At 44.1% G+C, this 21,920-nt stretch overlaps 1 protein-coding gene across 3 annotated transcripts in view; it reads left to right on the top strand.

The window, feature by feature from the left end:
- The first annotated feature begins 470 nt into the window (after positions 1 to 470).
- The window catches only part of VPS13B (vacuolar protein sorting 13 homolog B), an 843,188-nt gene continuing 821,738 nt past the window's right edge, over positions 471 to 21,920 (top strand). For all 3 annotated transcript variants that reach the window (XM_063451210.1, XM_063451211.1, XM_063451212.1), the window contains exons 1-3: positions 471 to 559; positions 7,237 to 7,419; positions 16,078 to 16,221. In XM_063451210.1, coding sequence (XP_063307280.1) covers positions 7,273 to 7,419; positions 16,078 to 16,221 — 291 coding nt within the window. In that variant the 5' untranslated portion in view covers positions 471 to 559; positions 7,237 to 7,272. The remainder of the gene's footprint in view (positions 560 to 7,236; positions 7,420 to 16,077; positions 16,222 to 21,920) is intronic.

The following is a 21,920-nucleotide window of genomic DNA, read 5'->3' as shown; positions in this document are numbered from 1 at the left end:
TTTTGTGTGTGGTTATTTTAGTATACATTGTTTATTTTTTGATTTTCAGTTACAAATGTTTGCATTATCAACCCTGATACATTCCTAGAAGTTATTGTTCGGTGTCAGCTATAGTTACAGACTGTCTGTTTTATCCTGAGGGTAACAATTCACAGTATTGGTATGAAAAGTCAAAAATTCACATTTTTCCTTAAAATGCCCAAACTGAAGGCAGGTCCCCCCCCCTCGTTTTATGGCAGTTTTATGGAACTATAACTCCCGTGATGCTTTGCAGGTTTCAGAAAGCTGCAGTCCTATATCAGTCCGTGCTGCAATGCTCCCTCTCGGTCCCCTCGCCACGGCCACTATGACAGGACCCCGGTACCGGCGCCACCAGCTGTTACCGAGCGACTCGCAACCGGATACGCTGACTTCCGGTAAAGGGGGTGAGTGTTGTTGACATGACGTCACGTCCTGCTCTGCCTGGCACACCCGGAAGTGTCGATCTGGTTCCCACGCTGCAGTGGCATCTGCACAGGAGGAGGAGGTGGCGGCTGGATCCTGATGGGGAGCTGTCTGTGTAAGTCTCACACTCACACTCACACTCACACTCACTGCAGCCCCCCAGCACCCAGGGTCCCCAAACAGGGGGCAGCCAGGCCATATACTGACTGTGACAGGCACCCCATGGAGTCAGCCAGCTGCAGGACATATATAATATAGAAATAGTGCCATCATTTATAATTCATGTTTCTGCCCAGGGTCCCCAAACAGGGGGCAGCCAGGCCATATACTGACTGTGACAGGCACCCCATGGAGTCAGCCAGCTGCAGGACATATATAATATAGAAATAGTGTCATCATTTATAATTCATGTTTCTGCCCAGGGTCCCCATACAGGGGGCAGCCAGGCCATATACTGACTGTGACAGGCACCCCATGGAGTCAGCCAGCTGCAGGACATATATAATATAGAAATAGTGCCATCATTTATAATTCATGTTTCTGCTCAGGGTGCCCATACAGGGGCAGCCAGGCCATATACTGACTGTGACAGGCACCCCATGGAGTCAGCCAGCTGCAGGACATATATAATATAGAAATAGTGTCATCATTTATAATTCATGTTTCTGCCCAGGGTCCCCATATAGGGGCAGCCAGGCCATATACTGACTGTGACAGGCACCCCATGGAGTCAGCCAGCTGCAGGACATATATAATATAGAAATAGTGTCATCATTTATAATTCATGTTTTTGCCCAGGGTCCCCATATAGGGGGCAGCCAGGCCATATACTGACTGTGACAGGCACCCCATGGAGTCAGCCAGCTGCAGGACATATATAATATAGAAATAGTGTCATCATTTATAATTCATGTTTCTGCCCAGGGTCCCCCATACAGAGGGCAGCCAGGCCATATACTGACTGTGACAGGCTCCCCATGGAGTCAGCCAGCTACAGGACATATATAATATAGAAATAGTGTCATCATTTATAATTCATGTTTCTGCCCAGGGTCCCCATACAGGGGGCAGCCAGGCCATATACTGACTGTGACAGGCTCCCCATGGAGTCAGCCAGCTGCAGGACATATAGAATATAGAAATAGTGTCGAAGCGAAGCAGACGCGGGCGCCATGAGCTCCTGCTCGACAAGCATTAAACGGGGACAAAAAGACAGCAACGACAACGGCAGACACGAATGGATGCACTACCCATGCTGGGGAAGCACCACTGAAGCGGCAGACACAACCCCGAGGCCCGTCGGCCAAGGGGGTGCTGGAAACCATATGCGGCCTACTCGTGCCGAAGCAAGGGCGGGAAAGCCGCTCGCCCCTGCCCAGACAAAACCAGGCACACACACCAGCACTCTACCCCCCCCCCCCGCCTTTTGACCGGCGGGGGTCATCCCGGTCCTCACGGGAAAGCCACACCACGGCGGACGGCAATCTCACAGGCCTCACTGCCCGCGAGGAAAAAGTGCTGCCAGGACCCTACCAAGATGGCGGCTCGGCGGCAACCTGACTCAAGACCCTCACACAAGCCCAGGCCAACGACAAGGCCCATGGAGGCTTTTGACGAACGTTGCAGGAGCTTCTGGACTCTGCTATGTCGCGGGGGACTCACCCTCAGGCAAGCGGTGAAAACGGTGGCCCCCTGGATCCGCCCTGTGACCCGGCGCCGACACTATGGGGCCCTGCCACGCACTCCAAGAGCATACGCTCGGCGATGTAACCGCCAGCATCTGCTTGGGCGGACGGGTAAGCTGACTCAAAGCACCCGACATGCTTACACCCCGACGGCCCCTGAGAACCTTGGCCAGCAAGACGCCGCCCCGCATATGGGACCACACAAAGCCTACCATGACGCTGACCTAGACACGGAGAGACTGCACACCGGCGGGCGGGACCGACGGAGAACCCAGCTACGACCCGCCAGGGAGGGAATCCCGAGGAGGCACCTACCATGCCGCGCAGGCAAATCCAGCACGCACCAGCAACTGCATGAACTGTCCACACATGGAGGCTTGCTGCCCAGCAGGGGGATAGGCTGACGGATCGCTTAACGGGGCTGGCATACCAGGCTACCTGCCACTACAGATAGCTCTTCACTACAAGTGATGCATGGCTGTGTTACCCGTTTGTCTCTGCCACCTGTTGAAATGTACATGTTTTTGCTAGCTCAAGCTCTGGGTTATATTAATTTAGACCTACTGTTAGTATTTACAATGCAGTCCTCCCACCTATGCACAATTAAGGCTAACAGGGCTGTCGTTTTTAGCGTAGTTCAGCGTGCTTAAAATCTTTTTCTTCAAAAATCTCTAGCGAAACGAACAGATTGATGCAAGCGCTTATGTTTAGACAATGCTGGAAATATTTAGGTTAAATGCATTTATGTTATATCGCTCGCAAATCACACAATTGTAACCTCAAGCGCCAGCAGCATTATTATAAGCGACTTTACTTTGTCTATATAAGCAAACTTTTAAGCATTTCTTGGGCACATATGCACTAGTTAAGAGTTGTATCTAGCGTCTTAAACCGCAATGCTTGTATTATTCCTTAGCTATTGACCTAGCTCATGCACAAACTAATCCTGCTTGCAGGCTTTACTTACATTTAAAATCGTAAGCTCCAACGCTGCACTACTTAAGCATGATAAAATAATAATATAAACTGGGCCACAAAATACACTATTGTCACAAAGAGAATAGAAAAGTCAGAATATAACATCATAATCTGTTTACTCTACGTGTTTGCAATGTTATTCTTGTTAAATTTTATACCACTTTAAAAAGTGCACTGTATTTCTCATGCCATGCCCTTCTATGTCAATTGACGGTTGGCTGTAACTATTGTGGCGCAGCAAGCCAGACTGTAATTTCATGCTCAAACAAAAATAAAGAATTTAAAAAAAAAAAAAAAAGAAATAGTGTCATCATTTATAATTCATGTTTCTGCCCAGGGTCCCCATACAGGGGGCAGCCAGGCCATATACTGACTGTGACAGGCTCCCCATGGAGTCAGCCAGCTGCAGGACATATATAATATAGAAATAGTGCCATCATTTATAATTCATGTTTCTGCTCAGGGTCCCCATACAGGGGCAGCCAGGCCATATACTGACCGTGACAGGCTCCCCATGGAGTCAGCCAGCTGCAGGACATATATAATATAGAAATAGTGTCATCATTTATAATTCATGTTTCTGCCCAGGGTCCCCATACAGGGGGCAGCCAGGCCATATACTGACTGTGACAGGCTCCCCATGGAGTCAGCCAGCTGCAGGACATATATAATATAGAAATAGTGTCATCATTTATAATTCATGTTTCTGCCCAGGGTCCCCATATAGGGGGCAGCCAGGCCATATACTGACTGTGACAGGCACCCCATGGAGTCAGCCAGCTGCAGGACATATATAATATAGAAATAGTGCCATCATTTATAATTCATGTTTCTGCCCAGGGTCCCCATACAGGGGGCAGCCAGGCCATATACTGACTGTGACCGGCACCCCATGGAGTCAGCCAGCTGCAGGACATATATAATATAGAAATAGTGTCATCATTTATAATTCATGTTTCTGCCCAGGGTCCCCATACAGGGGGCAGCCAGGCCATATACTGACTGTGACAGGCACCCCATGGAGTCAGCCAGCTGCAGGACATATATAATATAGAAATAGTGTCATCATTTATAATTCATGTTTCTGCCCAGGGTCCCCATACAGGGGGCAGCCAGGCCATATACTGACTGTGACAGGCTCCCCATGGAGTCAGCCAGCTGCAGGACATATATAATATAGAAATAGTGTCATCATTTATAATTCATGTTTCTGCCCAGGGTCCCCATACAGGGGCAGCCAGGCCATATACTGACTGTGACAGGCACCCCATGGAGTCAGCCAGCTGCAGGACATATATAATATAGAAATAGTGTCATCATTTATAATTCATGTTTCTGCCCAGGGTCCCCATACAGGGGCAGCCAGGCCATATACTGACTGTGACAGGCTCCCCATGGAGTCAGCCAGCTGCAGGACATATATAATCTAGAAATAGTGTCATCATTTATAATTCATGTTTCTGCCCAGGGTCCCCCATACAGAGGGCAGCCAGGCCATATACTGACTGTGACAGGCTCCCCATGGAGTCAGCCAGCTGCAGGACATATATAATATAGAAATAGTGTCATCATTTATAATTCATGTTTCTGCCCAGGGTCCCCATACAGGGGGCAGCCAGGCCATATACTGACTGTGACAGGCACCCCATGGAGTCAGCCAGTTGCAGGACATATATAATATAGAAATAGTGTCATCATTTATAATTTATGTTTCTGCCCAGGGTCCCCATACAGGGGGCAGCCAGGCCATATACTGACTGTGACAGGCACCCCATGGAGTCAGCCAGCTGCAGGACATATATAATATAGAAATAGTGTCATCATTTATAATTCATGTTTCTGCCCAGGGTCCCCATACAGGGGCAGCCAGGCCATATACTGACTGTGACAGGCTCCCCATGGAGTCAGCCAGCTGCAGGACATATATAATATAGAAATAGTGTCATCATTTATAATTCATGTTTCTGCCCAGGGTCCCCATACAGGGGGCAGCCAGGCCATATACTGACTGTGACAGGCTCCCCATGGAGTCAGCCAGCTGCAGGACATATATAATATAGAAATAGTGTCATCATTTATAATTCATGTTTCTGCCCAGGGTCCCCATACAGGGGCAGCCAGGCCATATACTGACTGTGACAGGCACCCCATGGAGTCAGCCAGCTGCAGGACATATATAATATAGAAATAGTGTCATCATTTATAATTCATGTTTCTGCCCAGGGTCCCCATACAGGGGGCAGCCAGGTCATATACTGACTGTGACAGTGCATTAGAATAAGACTTTATTAATGTAATCATATTTCATAGGTACTCGTGTTTATATCTACTCAAATCTGTGTCTTATATGTGCCCATAGACTGCATTCCCATCTGTACTTTTCCTGTGTGGTCTTCATATCTACACACATACACCCACAACAGTATTTATTTACTTATTTGTGTGTTTCCATTGACTCTTTCCTTGTGGTCCATGGTTTTATTATTGTATAGAAACCTGTATTTCCTGTGTATGTGTATACTGTTTTTATCTGTAATTTCTTACGTCATCTTGCCTATATTGTATGTTTGTGCATTGTATGGGAAAATAAACATTCCAGTACCATATTATAACCAAGGAAAATGGTTCTGGTACTATCCATTATTGTCTCTTGTCTTTATTTAACGTTTTTCAGGTACAAAGTATTGGCCAGTAGCTCAGAAAATACACCTGAGCATTAATGTGATCACATAACCTTCTTCATGCTATAATACCTTTTAGTACTTTTTTTCCTCAGAAGAATTCATTGATATGCTTTTTCCCAACAAGAAAATGTCATCTGTTTATGTTGCATGTTCATGGTTGTAATGGACATACCAGGCAAGCTCCCCTTTGACCATTGCGGCATTGACTGGTTGTAACATAAAACATACAATGCATTAGTACGGAACTGGCTAAGTTGCAAATACAGTTCCAGAGTTCCAGTGTTGGCCTGATCTTCATTCTATTATTGTTTCGTATACATTTAAATTGGAACATTGCAGTCCGTTGTTTAAAGTGTCATGCAGAGTAGATTGTACCCTTCTAAAATGCAGCATTGACTTTATATCTTAATTGATATCCTGGTCTCTACAATTTTTTTTTCAGTATTGTGCAATTTTCCATTTTGTAAATACTGTGCAGCTCTTGTTTCCACCACAATCTTCTCTTAAATTTTCTAAAAGTTAGAGGGGAAATCTATGCACTGGATTAAAAATACACCTTTACTTTAGATAAGGTGGGAGCAGTGTTCTCATTCTGTTCTAATCAAAATTATACGAAACTTCACTTTGTATTGAAAACCATTCATAACATGGTAAAATAAAAGATACGCCTTTAGCAAGTATCAATATTTAAGTTGGTTGATCCATGTTCAGAAAAGCCTGCAGATTCTGCATTCTGCACCTTCATTTTATAAACAAATAAAACCACTTGGATAGATAGATAGATTTTATCCCCCCCCTTTTTTTAACCCAAATAAGCAATCAAACCTTAATAATAACTTATCCTAATGCATTGCACTTGGCACAGAGTACAGTGATTCCAATTTTATTTATAATGGTATATTACAGAAAACTCTCTCCTTTTTACACAAACATAAAACAGCCTTTGTTGGATACAATAAATAAATATCCCTTCAGTCGTCTGCAGGTGTGTTTATTTAATCTCCGGTGACATTTTTACTATATGACTTAACATACTTGAATGTTTATAGAATTGCGTGTGACTCACAGAGAGTTGGATCGTTGAAAATCTTTCGTGAAGTGAACATATTGAAAACATGCATTTTAGTACAGACTTCACTCATATGGTATCGACTGTGTAAATAAGCATCTGTGTGTTTTGCTGCATAAACATCCTGTGTGTGTGTGTGTCTTATATAGCATCATTAAGAATGATACTTGTTTTGATTATCTTTACGCATAGATTAGATTTTCTTTACTAACGTATTCAGCAATGTATCATTTCGTTGTTTACAGTACAGGTTGCTCTCCACCTGCCGTCATATCAAATCCCTTGTGATGCTTTGCCAGCCTGTAACTTAGCAAAGCACCATGGAAGGTGCGGGATAAAGGATTTCTGGTGGTAATTTTTTTTCTTATCTTCCTAGGCTTAAAGAGAAGACTGACATTGTGATAATTCCATCATGTTGGAGTCCTATGTGACTCCAATCTTAATGAGCTATGTGAATCGCTACATTAAAAATTTGAAGCCTTCAGACTTACAGCTTTCACTCTGGGGAGGAGATGTGGTTCTCAGCAAACTTGAATTAAAATTAGATGTTCTTGAACAGGTAAATAATCTTACAATGTATTATTCATGTTTTCTAATTCATTGATTTTCATTCTCTAGCACAGGGCTTCCCAAACTTTTATGGCCCAAGACCCACTTTTCAAAATGGTAATTTTTCGAGACCCACTTGCTTTTAATGCATATTTTAAAAAGTGAACACCATGACAATCAGCTTTAGAGGCATGCAATTGGCACACCATAGCAATCCGCTTTAGATGTACACCATGGCAATTGCTTTTAGAGGCAGAAATCTGGCACACCATGGCAAACAGCTTAAGAGGCATACAATTGGCACACTATAGCAATCTGCTTTAGAGGCATACAGTTGGCATACCATGGCAATCAGCTTTAGAGGCTATAAATTGGCAAACCATGGCAATCAGCTTTACAGGCATACAATTGGAACATTATGGCAGCTTTAGATGTATAAAATTGGCACACCGTGGCAATCAGCTTTAGATGCATAAAATTGGTACATTATGGCAATCAGTTTTAGAGGCACACAGTTGGCATACCATGGCAATCAGTTTTAGAGGCTTACAATTGGCACACCATGGCAATCAGCTTTACAGGCATACAATTGGAACATTATGGCAGCTTTAGATGCATGAAATTGGTACATTATGGCAATCAGTTTTAGATGTATAAACTTGGCACATCATGGCAACTTTAGGTGCATAAAATTGGCACACCAGTGCAATCAGTTTTAGAGGCTTACAATTGGCACACTATGGCATCCAGGTTTAGAGGCATACAATTGGCACACCATGGCAATCAGTTTTAGAGGCTTACAATTGGTACATCATGGCAATCAGTTTTAGAGGCATACAATTGGAACATCAGGGCAGTTTTAAATACATAAACTTGGCACACCATGGCAATCAGCTTTAGATGCATAAACTTGGCATATCATGGCAATCACTTTTAGATGCATAAACTTGGCACTCCGTGGCAATCAGCTTTAAAAGCATACAATTGGCACACCATGGCAATCAGCTTTAGATGCATAAAATTGGCATATCATGGCAGTGTTAGAGGCATAATTTGGCATATCATGGCAGTTTTAGATGCATAATGTTGATATATCATGGAGTTTTAGAGGCAGAAACTTTGCACATCATGGCAATCAGTTTTAGAGGCATACAACTGCTTACTCACAGACAGTCAGAATCAGACGTTGTGTCCTGCTCATCCAGGCACCTCACATTGATTATCCCAGTGGTGGAACTAATGTAGAGAGGGCCCTGGTGCAAGTATGCTTTCTGGGGCCCCTCTAGTGCAAGTGTGGCCAAAAGGTAGATCTCCATCTGTCGGAGAACTTCAACAATGCTATGCCAGCTGGGAATCTACCATTTGCCCATCGTTGCAGGGTTATATTTGTGAGCAGTGTTTGAGCGTTTAAATGTAAGCATGTTTGTGTATTAAAAGACCACTGTAGTGCCAGGAAAACAAACTTGTTTTCCTGGCACTAAAGTGCACCGAGGGAGCACCCACCCTCAGGGTCCCATTCCCGCCGGGCTGAAGGGAGAGGAAGGGGGTTAAAAACGCCCCTTTCTCCAGCGCCGGGCTCCCTCAGCGCTGGGGACTCTCCTTCTCCTTTGGCCGTCATCGGCTGAATGCGCATACGCAGCAAGAGCCGTGCGCGCATTTAGCCAGTCCATAGGAAAGCATTCAATGCTTTCCTATGGACGCTGGCGTCTTCTCACTGTGAACATCACAGTAAGAAGCGCTAAAGCGCCTCTAGCAGCTGTCAATGAGTCAGCCACTAGAGGCTGGATTAACCCATTTGTAAACAAAGCAATTTATCTGAAACTGCTATGTTTACAGCAGGCAGGGTTAATCCTAGATGGACCTGGCACCCAGACCACTTCATTAAGCTGAAGTGGTCTGGGTGCCTATAGTGGTCCTTTAAGTATGTGTGTGCATGTATGGGAGTATTTGTATGTACTGTTGCCATTGGAATGTAGTGGTGTACTTGTTTGTAATGTTTGCGTCTGAATGCAGGGGTGTTTGAATGTAGTGCTGGACTTTAAATGCAGGTGTGCTTTTTGTGTGTAGTGTTGTTGTTTGAATGAAGGGGTGTTTGTATATCATTTTAGTGTTTTAATACATGGGTGTGTTTGTGTGTAATGTTTGCCTTTGATTGCTGTGCGTGTGTAGTGGATGCAGTGTGTGTAATGGATGCAGTGTGTGTTTATTGTGTATATAAAATATACATATACACAATGTGTGTTTGGATGTAAGCATGTTTTTTGCATGGAGTATGTGTGCAGTGTATACACATACAGAGACACACAAATACACATACTGACACAGCGATACACACACAATACACACACTTATTTTCCTACACACAGATACACATACACTCATGTAAACAGATACACACTGACACAAAGGAGACTCAGATACACATACACGCAGAGACAGGTGAGGGTGACCGTGTGGTAGGGAGTGTGTGTGCAGGTAACAGTGTAGGGGGGCAGGGTGAAAAAGGGTTACAGTGGGCGGCGGGCAGGGGCAGAAAGTGTTACAGTGGGTGGGCAGGGGGAGAAAGGGCTACAGTGCAGGGGGCAGGGGGAGAAAGGGCTACAGTGCAGGGGGCAGGGGGAGAAAGGGTTACAGTGTAGGGTCAGGGGGAGAAAGGGCTACAGTGTAGGGGGCAGGGGGAGAAAGGGATACAGTGGGGGGCAGAGGGAGAGAGGGCTACAGTGGAGGGCATGGGGAGAGAGGGCTACAGTGGGGGCGGACAGGAAGAAAATGGGTTATGATGGGGGAGCAGGGAGAAAATGGGTTACAGTGGGGGAGCAGGGAGAGCAGGCATTACAGTGGGGGGGGGCAGGGAGAGCAGGGGTTACAGTGGGGAGAGGGGGACAGGGAGTGAAGGGGTTACAGTGGGGAGAGGGGGCAGGGAGTGAAGGGGTTACAGTGTGGGGGTGCAGGGAGAGCAGGGGTTACAGTGGGGAGAGGGGTCAGGGAGTGAAGGGGTTACAGTGGGGAGAGGAGGGCAGGGAGTGAAGGGGTTACAGTGTGGGGAGGGGGGCAGGGAGTGAAGGGGTTACAGTGTGGGGAGAGGGGGCAGGGAGTGAAGGGGTTACAGTGGGAGAGGGGGCAGGGAGTGAAGGGGTTACAGTGTGGGGGTGCAGGGAGAGCAGGGGTTACAGTGGGGAGAGGGGTCAGGGAGTGAAGGGGTTACAGTGGGGAGAGGAGGGCAGGGAGTGAAGGGGTTACAGTGTGGGGAGGGGGGCAGGGAGTGAAGGGGTTACAGTGTGGGGAGGGAGGCAGGGAGTGAAGGGGTTACAGTGTGGGGAGGGGGGCAGGGAGTGAAGGGGTTACAGTGTGGGGAGGGGGCAGGGAGTGAAGGGGTTACAGTGTGGGGAGGGGGCAGGGAGTGAAGGGGTTACAGTGTGGGGAGGGGGCAGGGAGTGAAGGGGTTACAGTGTGGGGTGGGGGCAGGGAGTGAAGGGGTTACAGTGTGGGGAGGGGGCTGGGAGTGAAGGGGTTACAGTGTGGGGAGGGGGCAGGGAGTGAAGGGGTTACCGTGTGGGGAGGGGGGCAGGGAGTGAAGGGGTTACAGTGTGGGGAGGGGGCAGGGAGTGAAGGGGTTACAGTGTGGGGAGGGGGGCAGGGAGTGAAGGGGTTACAGTGTGGGGAGGGGCAGGGAGTGAAGGGGTTACAGTGTGGGGAGGGGGCAGGGAGTGAAGGGGTTACAGTGTGGGGAGGCGGCAGGGAGTGAAGGGGTTAGTGTGAGGAGGGGGCAGGGAGAAAATAATTTACAATGGGTAGCTGTGTCCTACCTTCCTTTAATTCCCTGGTGGTCCAGTGTCTCCCTGGTGGTCCGGTGGGGTAACTCTCCTGTCTCGGCTCCGCTGGGTGCAGTGTAATAAAAGTCTTGCGAGCTCCCTGAGTGTTGCCATGGTAACGCTCTGGGAGCTCGCGAGACTTCTATCATACAGTCTGCAGCCTGACTAGCCGGCGGCCCTGGATGTGTGGGTCACCGCGACCCACTGGGAACCGCTGCTCTAGCACTTTATTTCTTAATCCTTTCAGTAGAAGTATCCCTATCTATCTGGGAAAAAATCTTTAGTACCCCAGTTCCTATCTGTAGGAAAGTACATTCTGTTAGTTGAATGGCGCGGAAAAACTCAGGCAATTCTATTTAAAGGTACATTCCAAGCACCGTAATTGCTACAACCTGCTGTAGTGGTTATAGTTTGTCAAAGTGTTTTTGCACGGTTTGTCCTGTCTTCTCAAGCTGTAAAAGCCAAATGTCAGTTTTGTGCAAGATAGGAGCTTGTTTTATTAGCTGAGAGAGCCCAGCTGACACGCTCAGCCATTGAATAATAATAATCTCCACTATATTTACACTGTTGTATTGAGATTATTAAATGCCAGCCTACCCCACTACCAGTAATGCTGGCTTTTACTGGTACTGGGGAAATTGCCTGGGGTTCATCGCAGCACCCACAAACATTCTGGAGTGGAAGAAAGGGGTAAAGAGATGCTTCTTTCCTAATGCTGAGGTGAGCCGCTCACATTATGGTCTTTAGACAAGGTTACAATGATTGGTTATTAGACGGTGGATGATTATGATACCTTTGCATCTAACTTGTTTGTATTTATACAGAACTGTGTAATAGGCAAACTCATCATACAATTATTTGGTAATGTAACAAGCTAAGACAGTAAGCAAACTATGTAGATGTTGACAGAGTAAGCTTACTGCAGGATATATAGGTCTCTATAAAGATGTGCTTATGTCTTGTTTTATAAGAATAAACAAATCAGATCGGTACTTACATTTGTAACCCTCATGAATTCAGCATTTATATATCTGCAGCTGATAGTGGCTATAATTAAGTGATTGTGTTAAACTTACAATGAGGTGAAGAGTGGATTACTTTTTGGACACTTGATATTACCTTTCAAAACAAGATGTATTACAAAACTACACAATGATTTTTACATCCCAGGTGTTCCTCTCATGGCTTTCCCTGTCACCCCAGTGCTCCCATTTTAGAAGTAAAATGTTCCTCTTGTCACTTTTGCTATGGTTTCACTCAGAGCTCACAATTTAAATATTTTCACTAGCCATTGGCAAGTGAAAATTTAGCCCTGTTAGTCGAAATTGTCAGGCTAGCAGCGTAGGACTTTAGCTTTGGTCTCAATAGCATTTATTGCTCAAAATAATGAACAAGCAGATAAAGGTGATAATTACCAAATTCCAATATCTCTGTTTGGTCATGCCAAGAAAAGACAACTCAGATACTGAAAACAAACAAACTTTATTTAGCTGTGTGTCCGTCATTAAAGGGACACTCCACTGTCCACATATAAATACAAAACACTGTTTAGTAGATATACCCAAAATAAAAACGTACATGCATTTAATTATGCATTTTTTCATTTGAATTCTATCTAAAATCAGCTTGCAAAACCTGCAGTTCTCTTGTATGCTGCCTTTGCAAACCCTCCTCTTCTAACCCTGCCCAAACTTTATGTGATTGTCCAGTCACAGCCTTTCCAATGCAGCTCAATGAGAAGTATTTGCAAGGCAGGTGCTCTCTGCAATTGCTGCCTCTTGAGTTCAGTGCAAATAAGCTAACCGAACCAGGAAGTAATAAGACCTGTTGTCTTCTCCAAAAGCCAGGGGGGTGTAACCAGTATAATTTATAAAAGTGTCATTATGAAAAAATAGCACACATTCTTCTCACACACAAATCTTTTCAACAAGCTAAAGTGTTTTAGGGGGTCTATAGTGTCCCTTTAACATGCAATATAAATGCTTTGTCCCAACTAAGGAGCTCAGACCTGTGTTTCACCCACAGCCCAAACAAAGCCACTTAATATGCAAAGAAGTGGAACTTCACCCTCAATCATGATAATTGATATTTGACTTTGAAGTGCAGTATAACCATGCAGTAAGAAAAGTGCAAAATATACAAACTATTATTTCAAGGTGCAAAATACTAAAGTGCCCTATTAATTAAGGGTCGTGTCATTTAAAAAAATGAAGTGCCCAATTTTGTTTTATATTAAAGCGCATACAAAAATTCAGTACTCCTAAAACCATTTATAACACATTATGCATTATTAATTTATGTCATAGTATTGTTTTACTAATATTCCTAACACTGCCTTAATATATTGCAAAACTAGAAAAAAAATGCAGAGGCGAGCTACAAAATTAGTAAGGGGAATGGAAAACCCTAGTAATTAGGAAAGGCTAGAAAAACTGGATTTGTTTTCGGAAAAAAGGCATCTCACAGGGCAGCTTACATGATAGCACTATACAAATATATACAGGGTCAGTGCAAGCTACTATGTGCTTACCTGTTCATTGGCAGCAATGTACATCAGACATTGAGATTTGAAGAAAGGCTCTTTTGCTTATAGCAGAGGAAAGGGTTCTTTACATTAAGGACAATAAAGATTTGTAGTTCTCTTCCAAAGGAAATTATCAGATTCTATAGATCATCTAAAAATGCTTTTTTGCCTAAACATATTATTCAAGGATATTCTTATAATCCTTTTATATAATTAGATTGTAGTCCCTATTCTTACCGCAGGGCTCGAATGAATTGAATTCCCTCCTCCAAAGTAACTCTCTTTTCTTTAATATTTTGACTCGAGCAAGCGATATGCTCAAATATTTGAACGCAATTAAGTACTTTTGGTACAGGTAGATTAATCTTCCTTATTCTAGTGATAGATATGTGGCATTGTACCAGTTTATTGAAAATTCATTGCAAAATGTAGCATGTTGATTTAGCACAGTCTGCAGATTCACACGCATAAGTGATGAATATCCTGCTTCCTTACCTTTTGTGTGCAGGACTGTCGCTACCCTGGGGTCCAATGGGAACTGGCTGGCCAAGGCTGATGGGACTCTAAGGTTCCAGGCTTCCCTTCCCCCTTGTGTGTGTGTGTGTTTTGTGTGTGTGTGCGTGCCTACTCCTGCCTCTCCGCACAGCTCTCAACAAGTTGGAAGGAAGTGACCTGAATTCACTTCCTCCCAGCAGCCCATGGGGGGGTAATTAATGCTTTAACAGGTCCAGTCCAGTGTGCTATGAAAGGGCCGCAGGTCCCGACCCCTGATCTAAGAACAGGTCAAAGTTGTGAGCTCCACAGGCAGTGTGCTTAACAGCCCTAGTTTACACTAACCTAACTTAGTGTACAATTACTTACAGCTGTTTTTGCGTGGCTGCTGTGCACTCCTTGCCTATCTACATCCATTTATAGCAACGTGGTAAACTGTTCGGGGTTTTATGTAACAGTGCATGTTTGTGTCTTGCCTTTCCATCCATGTGTCAGTGTGCAGTGCAGGCTCCTAGTGACAGTAAACAGATTGTCAAAGCAATGGCAGCAGAAAGCTTTGGAGCCTGACCATTGAGCTTAGTTCGCTGGAACTAGTCTGACTGAGGCAGGGATAGATTTAAACTTTTAAAATATTTCAGATAAGGTAGTAGACATAACATTTTAATAAGGATTATGCTGTACTGGAGCCAAAGTAAATGTCTTTACAGGATTCAATGAATTACACTCAATTCCCATTTTTAGAATGGGATGGCTCAATGTTCCATACCTTGTATATTTTTTATTATGAAATTACTGTAACGGAACAAAGTTCAAACCCATAATTGCCTCTGTTTAACCCCTTAAGGACCTCATGTCCTGCAATTCAGAGTTTTTAATGGCATGGCTTTAAACTACCAGCAGCGTTGGATACCAGCTGGTTAGACCCTGTCCAGCGTTAATCACATTATAGAAAGGGGATATTTAGAGGTAAGAAGGCCTGCTCAAAGGAGCTTACAATCTATAGAGTATTTTGAGGTAGGTGGATTTATAGTGTTGGGTGTCTTGGCCAAGGACACTTACTGGTAATGTGGTTTGGGTTTCCCAGTTCTTATAAAGTGACATTACCACTGATATATCTCTCTCATGCTGTTATTACACAATAGAGGGCCCTCAGTGTTTTTTTCCCTGCCACTTTAGTTTACCTGCCCCGTAAGTCTGAAATAAAGAAGATTACTTACATTTAATTCTTGTCCATGTCTGCTGTTCTGCTCCTGGTAAAGTTCATCTTTAGTAATGATCACAGCCAATCCAATGCTTCTCTACAGAGGAACATTGGAGGGGGGTCCACTGGTCATGCAAAGCTTTTGCCGGACTGCACCAATCAGCATTTTATCATAAAGATGCCTTATTCTTGAGTGTGAAGGCGAATAAAGTGGTATTGTAATGATTACACAAACATAACAGGAAGCAGTCATTAGAAGTGCCCTACATTGCCTTTTCATAGCAAAGGCAGGATTTTAAAAAGAGTGACTGCCAGTCTCTTTGCACTAAAACCACTACATAAAGTTGTAGTGGTTTTGGTTGATAGTGTCCCTTTAAGATCTAGTGGTTTTGGTGTTCGAAGGGTCCTTTTAAGTTTTAGAACAGAATATGCGTATTTAGTTTCTTTAGATTTCTGATTCTTTAAAAGTGCTTTGTGAGTTATCAGAGCAGTCGAGTATTAAATGGCCCAAAATAGCTGATTTGAATAATGGGGGGAAAAAGGATGTTTAGGTTTTTTAATGCACAAAATGATTTGTTTGTTTGAAGAGAGAGTGTGTTTTTCAGATTCTAATCTGGCATTGGATATCATTTCTGTTAGGAATTGAAGTTACCATTCACATTTCTAAGTGGACACATACACGAACTGCGAATCCACGTACCATGGACAAAGCTTGGCTCCGAGTCGGTGGTGATAACCATCAATACCATGGAATGTATCTTGAAACTGAAAGATGGCGGGCAGGTAAGCTCTGTAAACTAGCCTTTTTCATTTTTTTTTTGTTTGTAAATCTTTCTTTTATTGATGCAAATAGGTATACGTTACTGAAAGAAGAAAAGGAGTTAGTGCGTACAAAGAAAACACAATGTCATCACATAGCTAATCATAAATCTCCTAGGTTGTCTGCCTCTTTTATACTATTTGAAAGTGACAGAGGAAAGGTAACAACGGTAAAGGAAAAACATGTGAGGGGTATCGATCTCGGTATGTCTTTGAACTGGCTTGTTTTTCCCCTAGAATTATGTTCCCCAGGCTTAGAGGGGAAGGTAATGGGGTGTGAAAGTTTAAGGTTCGAAGGCACCTTGTGCCCTTTGTAAAGCGTGCGGCCTGTGATTCCCTTTGCATTTAGCTTTTAAGAAACATTGGGTGGGCCATCTATACTGTTCAGCTTGCCTTTGGGGTGTAAGTGCAATATCATCCACTCTGGCAACAAGGTAATTTATGGGCTGGTATGTGCCTCTGTGTAGGTGGGCGCGGATGTCACCCGCTTGTCACGTATGCTTTAAGAGGTTGCCATTAATACCCGATTGAGAAGTGTTACAGATGTTATGATGAATATGTTGTGGGTCCTATCTTAAGCACAGAAAGGGGGGGGGGGGCACGTGGGCACATGATGCCCCATCCTAGGACTATTAAGTGCTAAAATACGAACATCAATTCCCTTAACGTGGAACATAAAAACATAATAAAGAAATAGAGTAATGCCAATTAAACTAAATAGGTATGACTGGTTTAGGACTCAGTCCAGTGTTGTTGTGCTCCCATCTGGGTGTCTGTCCCAGTAGTAGCCGATATCTGCTACTGCTCGTGGAGTGAATGGCACTGCTTTGGAAATATCCCAGGAGCAACTCGGTCCTTCCCCCGGGTCTTTGGTCGATGGGAGGCCCACTTTTCGGAGGAATGTGGCGGCTTCTTCTGCAGAGGTGAGTTGGTAGGAACGCCCGTCCTTGGTAGCCAGCAAGGTGCGTGAGGGTCCCCATTTATAGGAGGTTTCTGCGGAATGTAGGGTTTCAGTGACCTGTAGCAGTGACCGTCTTCAGGCGAGAGTGAAGCAACACAGGTCTTGTAAGAAGTGAGCTTGCATTTCTTTAAATGGATACGGTGTTTTATTCTTCACCACCTCCTGGACTGTGGATCTGTCTCGTTGTGTGTGTGTGTGGCCCCGGCCAGAACCCTGTTGGATTTGGTAAGTCGGAAGAAATTGTTCAGCTGGATGCTTTTTGCGGCCCGGTGAGGTAACAATGAGGCCATGAGGCGACGTATAAAATGCGGTAATTCGTTATCATCAACTGTTTACACAATTCCCCTAATCTTGAGGTTATTGCACCTCTGTGAGTCTTCCAAAGTATTTAATCTGACCTGAACTGCCTTATTTCCTGCCTGTAGTTGGTGGATCAACTCCTTGCTATTTTTCTGGTGGTGTGCCATAGTGGAGACTGTTTCTTCAGTTGCTCGCACTCTTATTGTAATGTCCTCTCTAATTATGTTAAGGTCAGCATCAAAAAAGGCCCTGATGTTCATAAGTGCCTTGATGTCTCCTCTTGTGGCTGGTGCTGTTAAATCCTCTGTTTGTGGAGTGGTTACTAACCCCTTTGTATGGGGAATATCGTCAGGAGCATCCATCACCTCCTCTGAGGAGGTATAGGGGGACTCCGAAAACTATGTAATAGTCATCGGATCAACTGATCACCTTTAGAAAGCCTATTATGGACTATAAGTGCTTGGTGAATATCAAGAGAATTTGCTACAGATAGTTCTCCAGCTTGTCTTCTTAGAAAATACAGAACATGTGGAATAATTTCCTATAGTTGCTGTGATTATTCTCAGCTGAGAGCAAAAGTCTTGGGAATTTAGGAATAGAGTGCACAAGGTAATTTCAATCAGGCACCAATACACTGCTGATTAATATAATATAATAATGTTATAGTTGCAGTGTACCCTTCTTTACGAAGCTCTGTTGTGTTTTCCAAGCAGGAGCAGTTGGAAAGGAAGTATCTGTTAGATCTATGCATAAGTTAGTTTCTGACAGTTCGTCTCAATCAAATTCCTTATAATTCACATCCCATTGAATTGATGTCATGAATTTTATCTGTGGAGTCTTATTCATTAAGTGTAAGAATCCCGCATGATCGATTCGTCTGGCTTTGAATTAAAAGGACTTTGAAATCATTTTTTGCACAGGTGTAGTACATGTTACAATTTAATGTAAGATGGTCAAAATATAAATGATGGCAGCTTCATAAGTGCTAGAGAGGGGTAAGCATTTATTTAATAACTTAGTGCAATGCAATACATGATATACATTTTTTAAATTTATTTTTTCCCGATTTGTCAAGAGATGAATTTCAATTTCTTTTTGTGTGATTTTTTTTATTTATTTTTTGCAAACTTGGATATCATCAACTATCATTAACTCAGTCGGAAATGTCCAAATTTAAATTCATCAACTCTTGTGTGAGTATGTTTTTTTTTTTTTTTAAATTCTTTTTTACTTAAGGTTGAGGAACTTTTCCTACCTTAACGACGATGGGGAAATGTGAGAGTTTAATTAAATTGTTTCTGCTATTACTACTGCGCAGAAAAGTAACACACACTATAAATTACATATTCATTGTATCGGGAACTGTTAATTGTAAATGTGAATCTCATGATTGCTTCTTTTGTGCATGCATATAGATTGTAGAGAGCAAAAAACGGGTCGCAAGAGTATTCTGAGAACGGACAGCAGCTGAAATAGCCTGCCCTTTGGTGGGTCCCCGCTCAGAACTCAAGCTGGTTTTAGCTCATCTTGTGACATTACAGAGAGAACATATCTGAAGCATATCAGACTGGTCCCACCCATATGGGCAGTCCAGATCCGAAATGCCAGCAAGTTCTCTCTGCACGAGAGATACAGCAACCCCAGACGATCGTTTCAGCCTTGTTAGGCATCATCAGTGAGGCATAGCTGATATCTCTCTAGGCACTGTGAGCAAGGGGTCCACGTCTGGATTACCCTTTAAACTTCTGCAGAGCAAAAAACGGGTCGCAAGAGTATTCTGAGAACGGACAGCAGCTGAAATAGCCTGCCCTTCGGTGGGTCCCCGCTCAGAACTCAAGCTGGTTTTAGCTCATCTTGTGCCATTACAGAGAGAACATATCTGAAGCATATCAGACTGGTCCCACCCATATTCCCTTTCAACCCATTTTTTGCTCTCCACAAGTTTAAAGGGATAATCCAGACGTGGATCCCTTGCTCACGGTTCCTACGGAGATATCAGCTATGCCTCACTGATGATGCCTAACAAGGCTGAAACGATCGTCTGGGGTTGCTGTGTCTCTTGTGCAGAGGGAACTTGCTGGCATTTTGGATCTGGACTGCCCGTATGGGTGGGACCAGTCTGATATGTTTCAGAGATGCGTGGATCTGGCAGAAATCTTCCTCAATGTGCCTTTATCTGCACGAACCCATCTGTGCTCTGAATCAGCCACAAATCTCTTAATAGTGCGACGATCACGCTTTTTCGTGAAGTTTTCGTGAAATATCTAATGTTTTCATAACTTGTCCAAGGCATTGAACTATTTCACTCTTTTTGGCAGCAGAGAGATCCTTTTTCTTCCCCATATTGCATGAAAATGGTGCTCTGCTTAATAATGTGGAACACCCTCCTTTAGTAGTTTTTTCCTTAAATTGGGCTCACCTGGCAATCTAATTATCACAGGTGTCCGAGATTGTTTTCAGTGATCAAAAGAGCCCTGAGACACAATGCCATCCATGTTTAAGAGCTAATGGCAAATTATCAAAAATGAAAAATGAATGTCTGTGAAACATTTCCCTTTTCCGTATCCCCACTTTATTTTCCCTGTTCCTTGCTTGTTATAGCTGTAGCAGAGGTATGACATGTTATCAATATAATGTGGGCATACTGTGTCGTACGGATGCGAACAGACTAGGCAATATTACTGCATGATGTGGTTTAAATAGAGTATCGTCTGTGTTAATATGTGGGAGCCATTCCCTCACTTGCTGCTGTGGGCCCCTCAGGCCGTCCATCTTCCACCAATTCTCCCTAAGTCAGATCCAACCTACCAGCGTGGCGTTCTGTGGCACTGTGGGCACTCAGAGTCTGAATCAATCCATTAGACCTCCCCCTCCAAGAGTCCATGCTCTGACCGTCTCCTGCAGCTCCCCAGCACCACATATGCTTCCGTGAAGTGTTTGTACCCACTTGCCCCACTGAGTGCTGGCCACATACTTGGGACTGGGGCACCCTCCTCACGGCGACCGGTGTACCGGAAAGGTCAGTGCGTTACTGTCCCACTGGACTCACGGTGTTGGGGAATGATTTCCTCTGGGCCACCCCCTAACCCAAAGGCAGGGTGTAACGGCACCACAAGTATAAAAGGGGTTAACGCCGTTTTGGAGATATTCCCTTTCCAGATACAAAGGCAGCTACCGAATACACCAATCCGCCGAACAGGAAAACCATACAAATAAAGCCCCCCAAGTACGAGACGAAGCTCCGTATTGAGGGTCAAGCAGTGATCTGGTTTAATGGGGCTACCTAATGAAAATGAGACAAGGTGCTCCCTTGACAAAGGCTTTTCAGCCGAAACGTTGTTTTTTTTTTTGATTGACTCTGTCCCTGCTTCTCACTGATTTTGGTATGGTTTTTTGCATTTTTTATATGTCTGGGTTTTGTTTATACTTAGTATTATAATGGTCTGTTTGCATGATATTTCTTTCATTTATATAGCACGCATTGTGTGTTTATATGTGTCTTAATACATATGCTTTTTTGGTAAATGCTTTATCATAGCATGACTTTGTATTTCTGTGGATAATATTTAAAGAGACAGACCTAGAGTATATACCCATGTAATAAAGTTTTTTCATATATATAAAGATTTTTGGTTGTGCTCCTTACTCTATTTACATTAATGGGGCTACCTGCCCGGTATTTATGCAGGTCTTCCACCAGGTGGACACTCCCCTAGGTGACCTGGTGGAAAACTGTGACAAAAAGTTACAGTAGCCAATCACAAGAGTATAGGTATAAACACTCCCCCTTAAGCCTTACAGAACCCTCCTCTCTATACTGGAGATAATCGGGAAGTAACTCAATTATCTCCGAGGATAGAGCATAACCTCCATTTTAATAGAGACAATAAAAAGACATAAAAATATACAATGGTAAAACTACCGAATGAAACATGCATGTTCAACGTATCCCCAGATAGCTTAGATCTGAGCGCACATTATTACCGAATGGCGCTCAGATCACATACATACAGTTCAATTGCCATGGAGCCAAAGTAAAAGTATGAATGGGCTCCATGGGATAGCTATCTGAGGTGACTCCATTCGTGAGGAAAAGTACCGAATGGGCCGGCGTCCGTATGCTGGAGGAAGAGAAGAAGGGAGGTCGGCGGCTTCAGCGGTGTTCGTGAGAAAATAGTTTCCGTTTTCAGTTCCATGAAATCGTCGACGAACACTGCTGGGCATTCAGACGTCCAAGATGGCCGCCGCCTCGTGTTCGTTCATACGAATGACGACCACCCAGCCGACATTCAACCATTAGGAAGTGTCTGCAGTTAACCACAACGTTCTGATAGGGCCAAGAGGTTAACAAGCAGCACACTTCCCTACTGGGTGGGCGACTGTTCGGCAGTTCTTTCGGTGA

The sequence above is a fragment of the Pelobates fuscus genome, chromosome 4 (assembly GCF_036172605.1).
Source record: "Pelobates fuscus isolate aPelFus1 chromosome 4, aPelFus1.pri, whole genome shotgun sequence".
NCBI classification, from domain to species: domain Eukaryota; kingdom Metazoa; phylum Chordata; class Amphibia; order Anura; family Pelobatidae; genus Pelobates; species Pelobates fuscus.
This window is presented reverse-complemented; position numbering and strand designations above follow the sequence as displayed.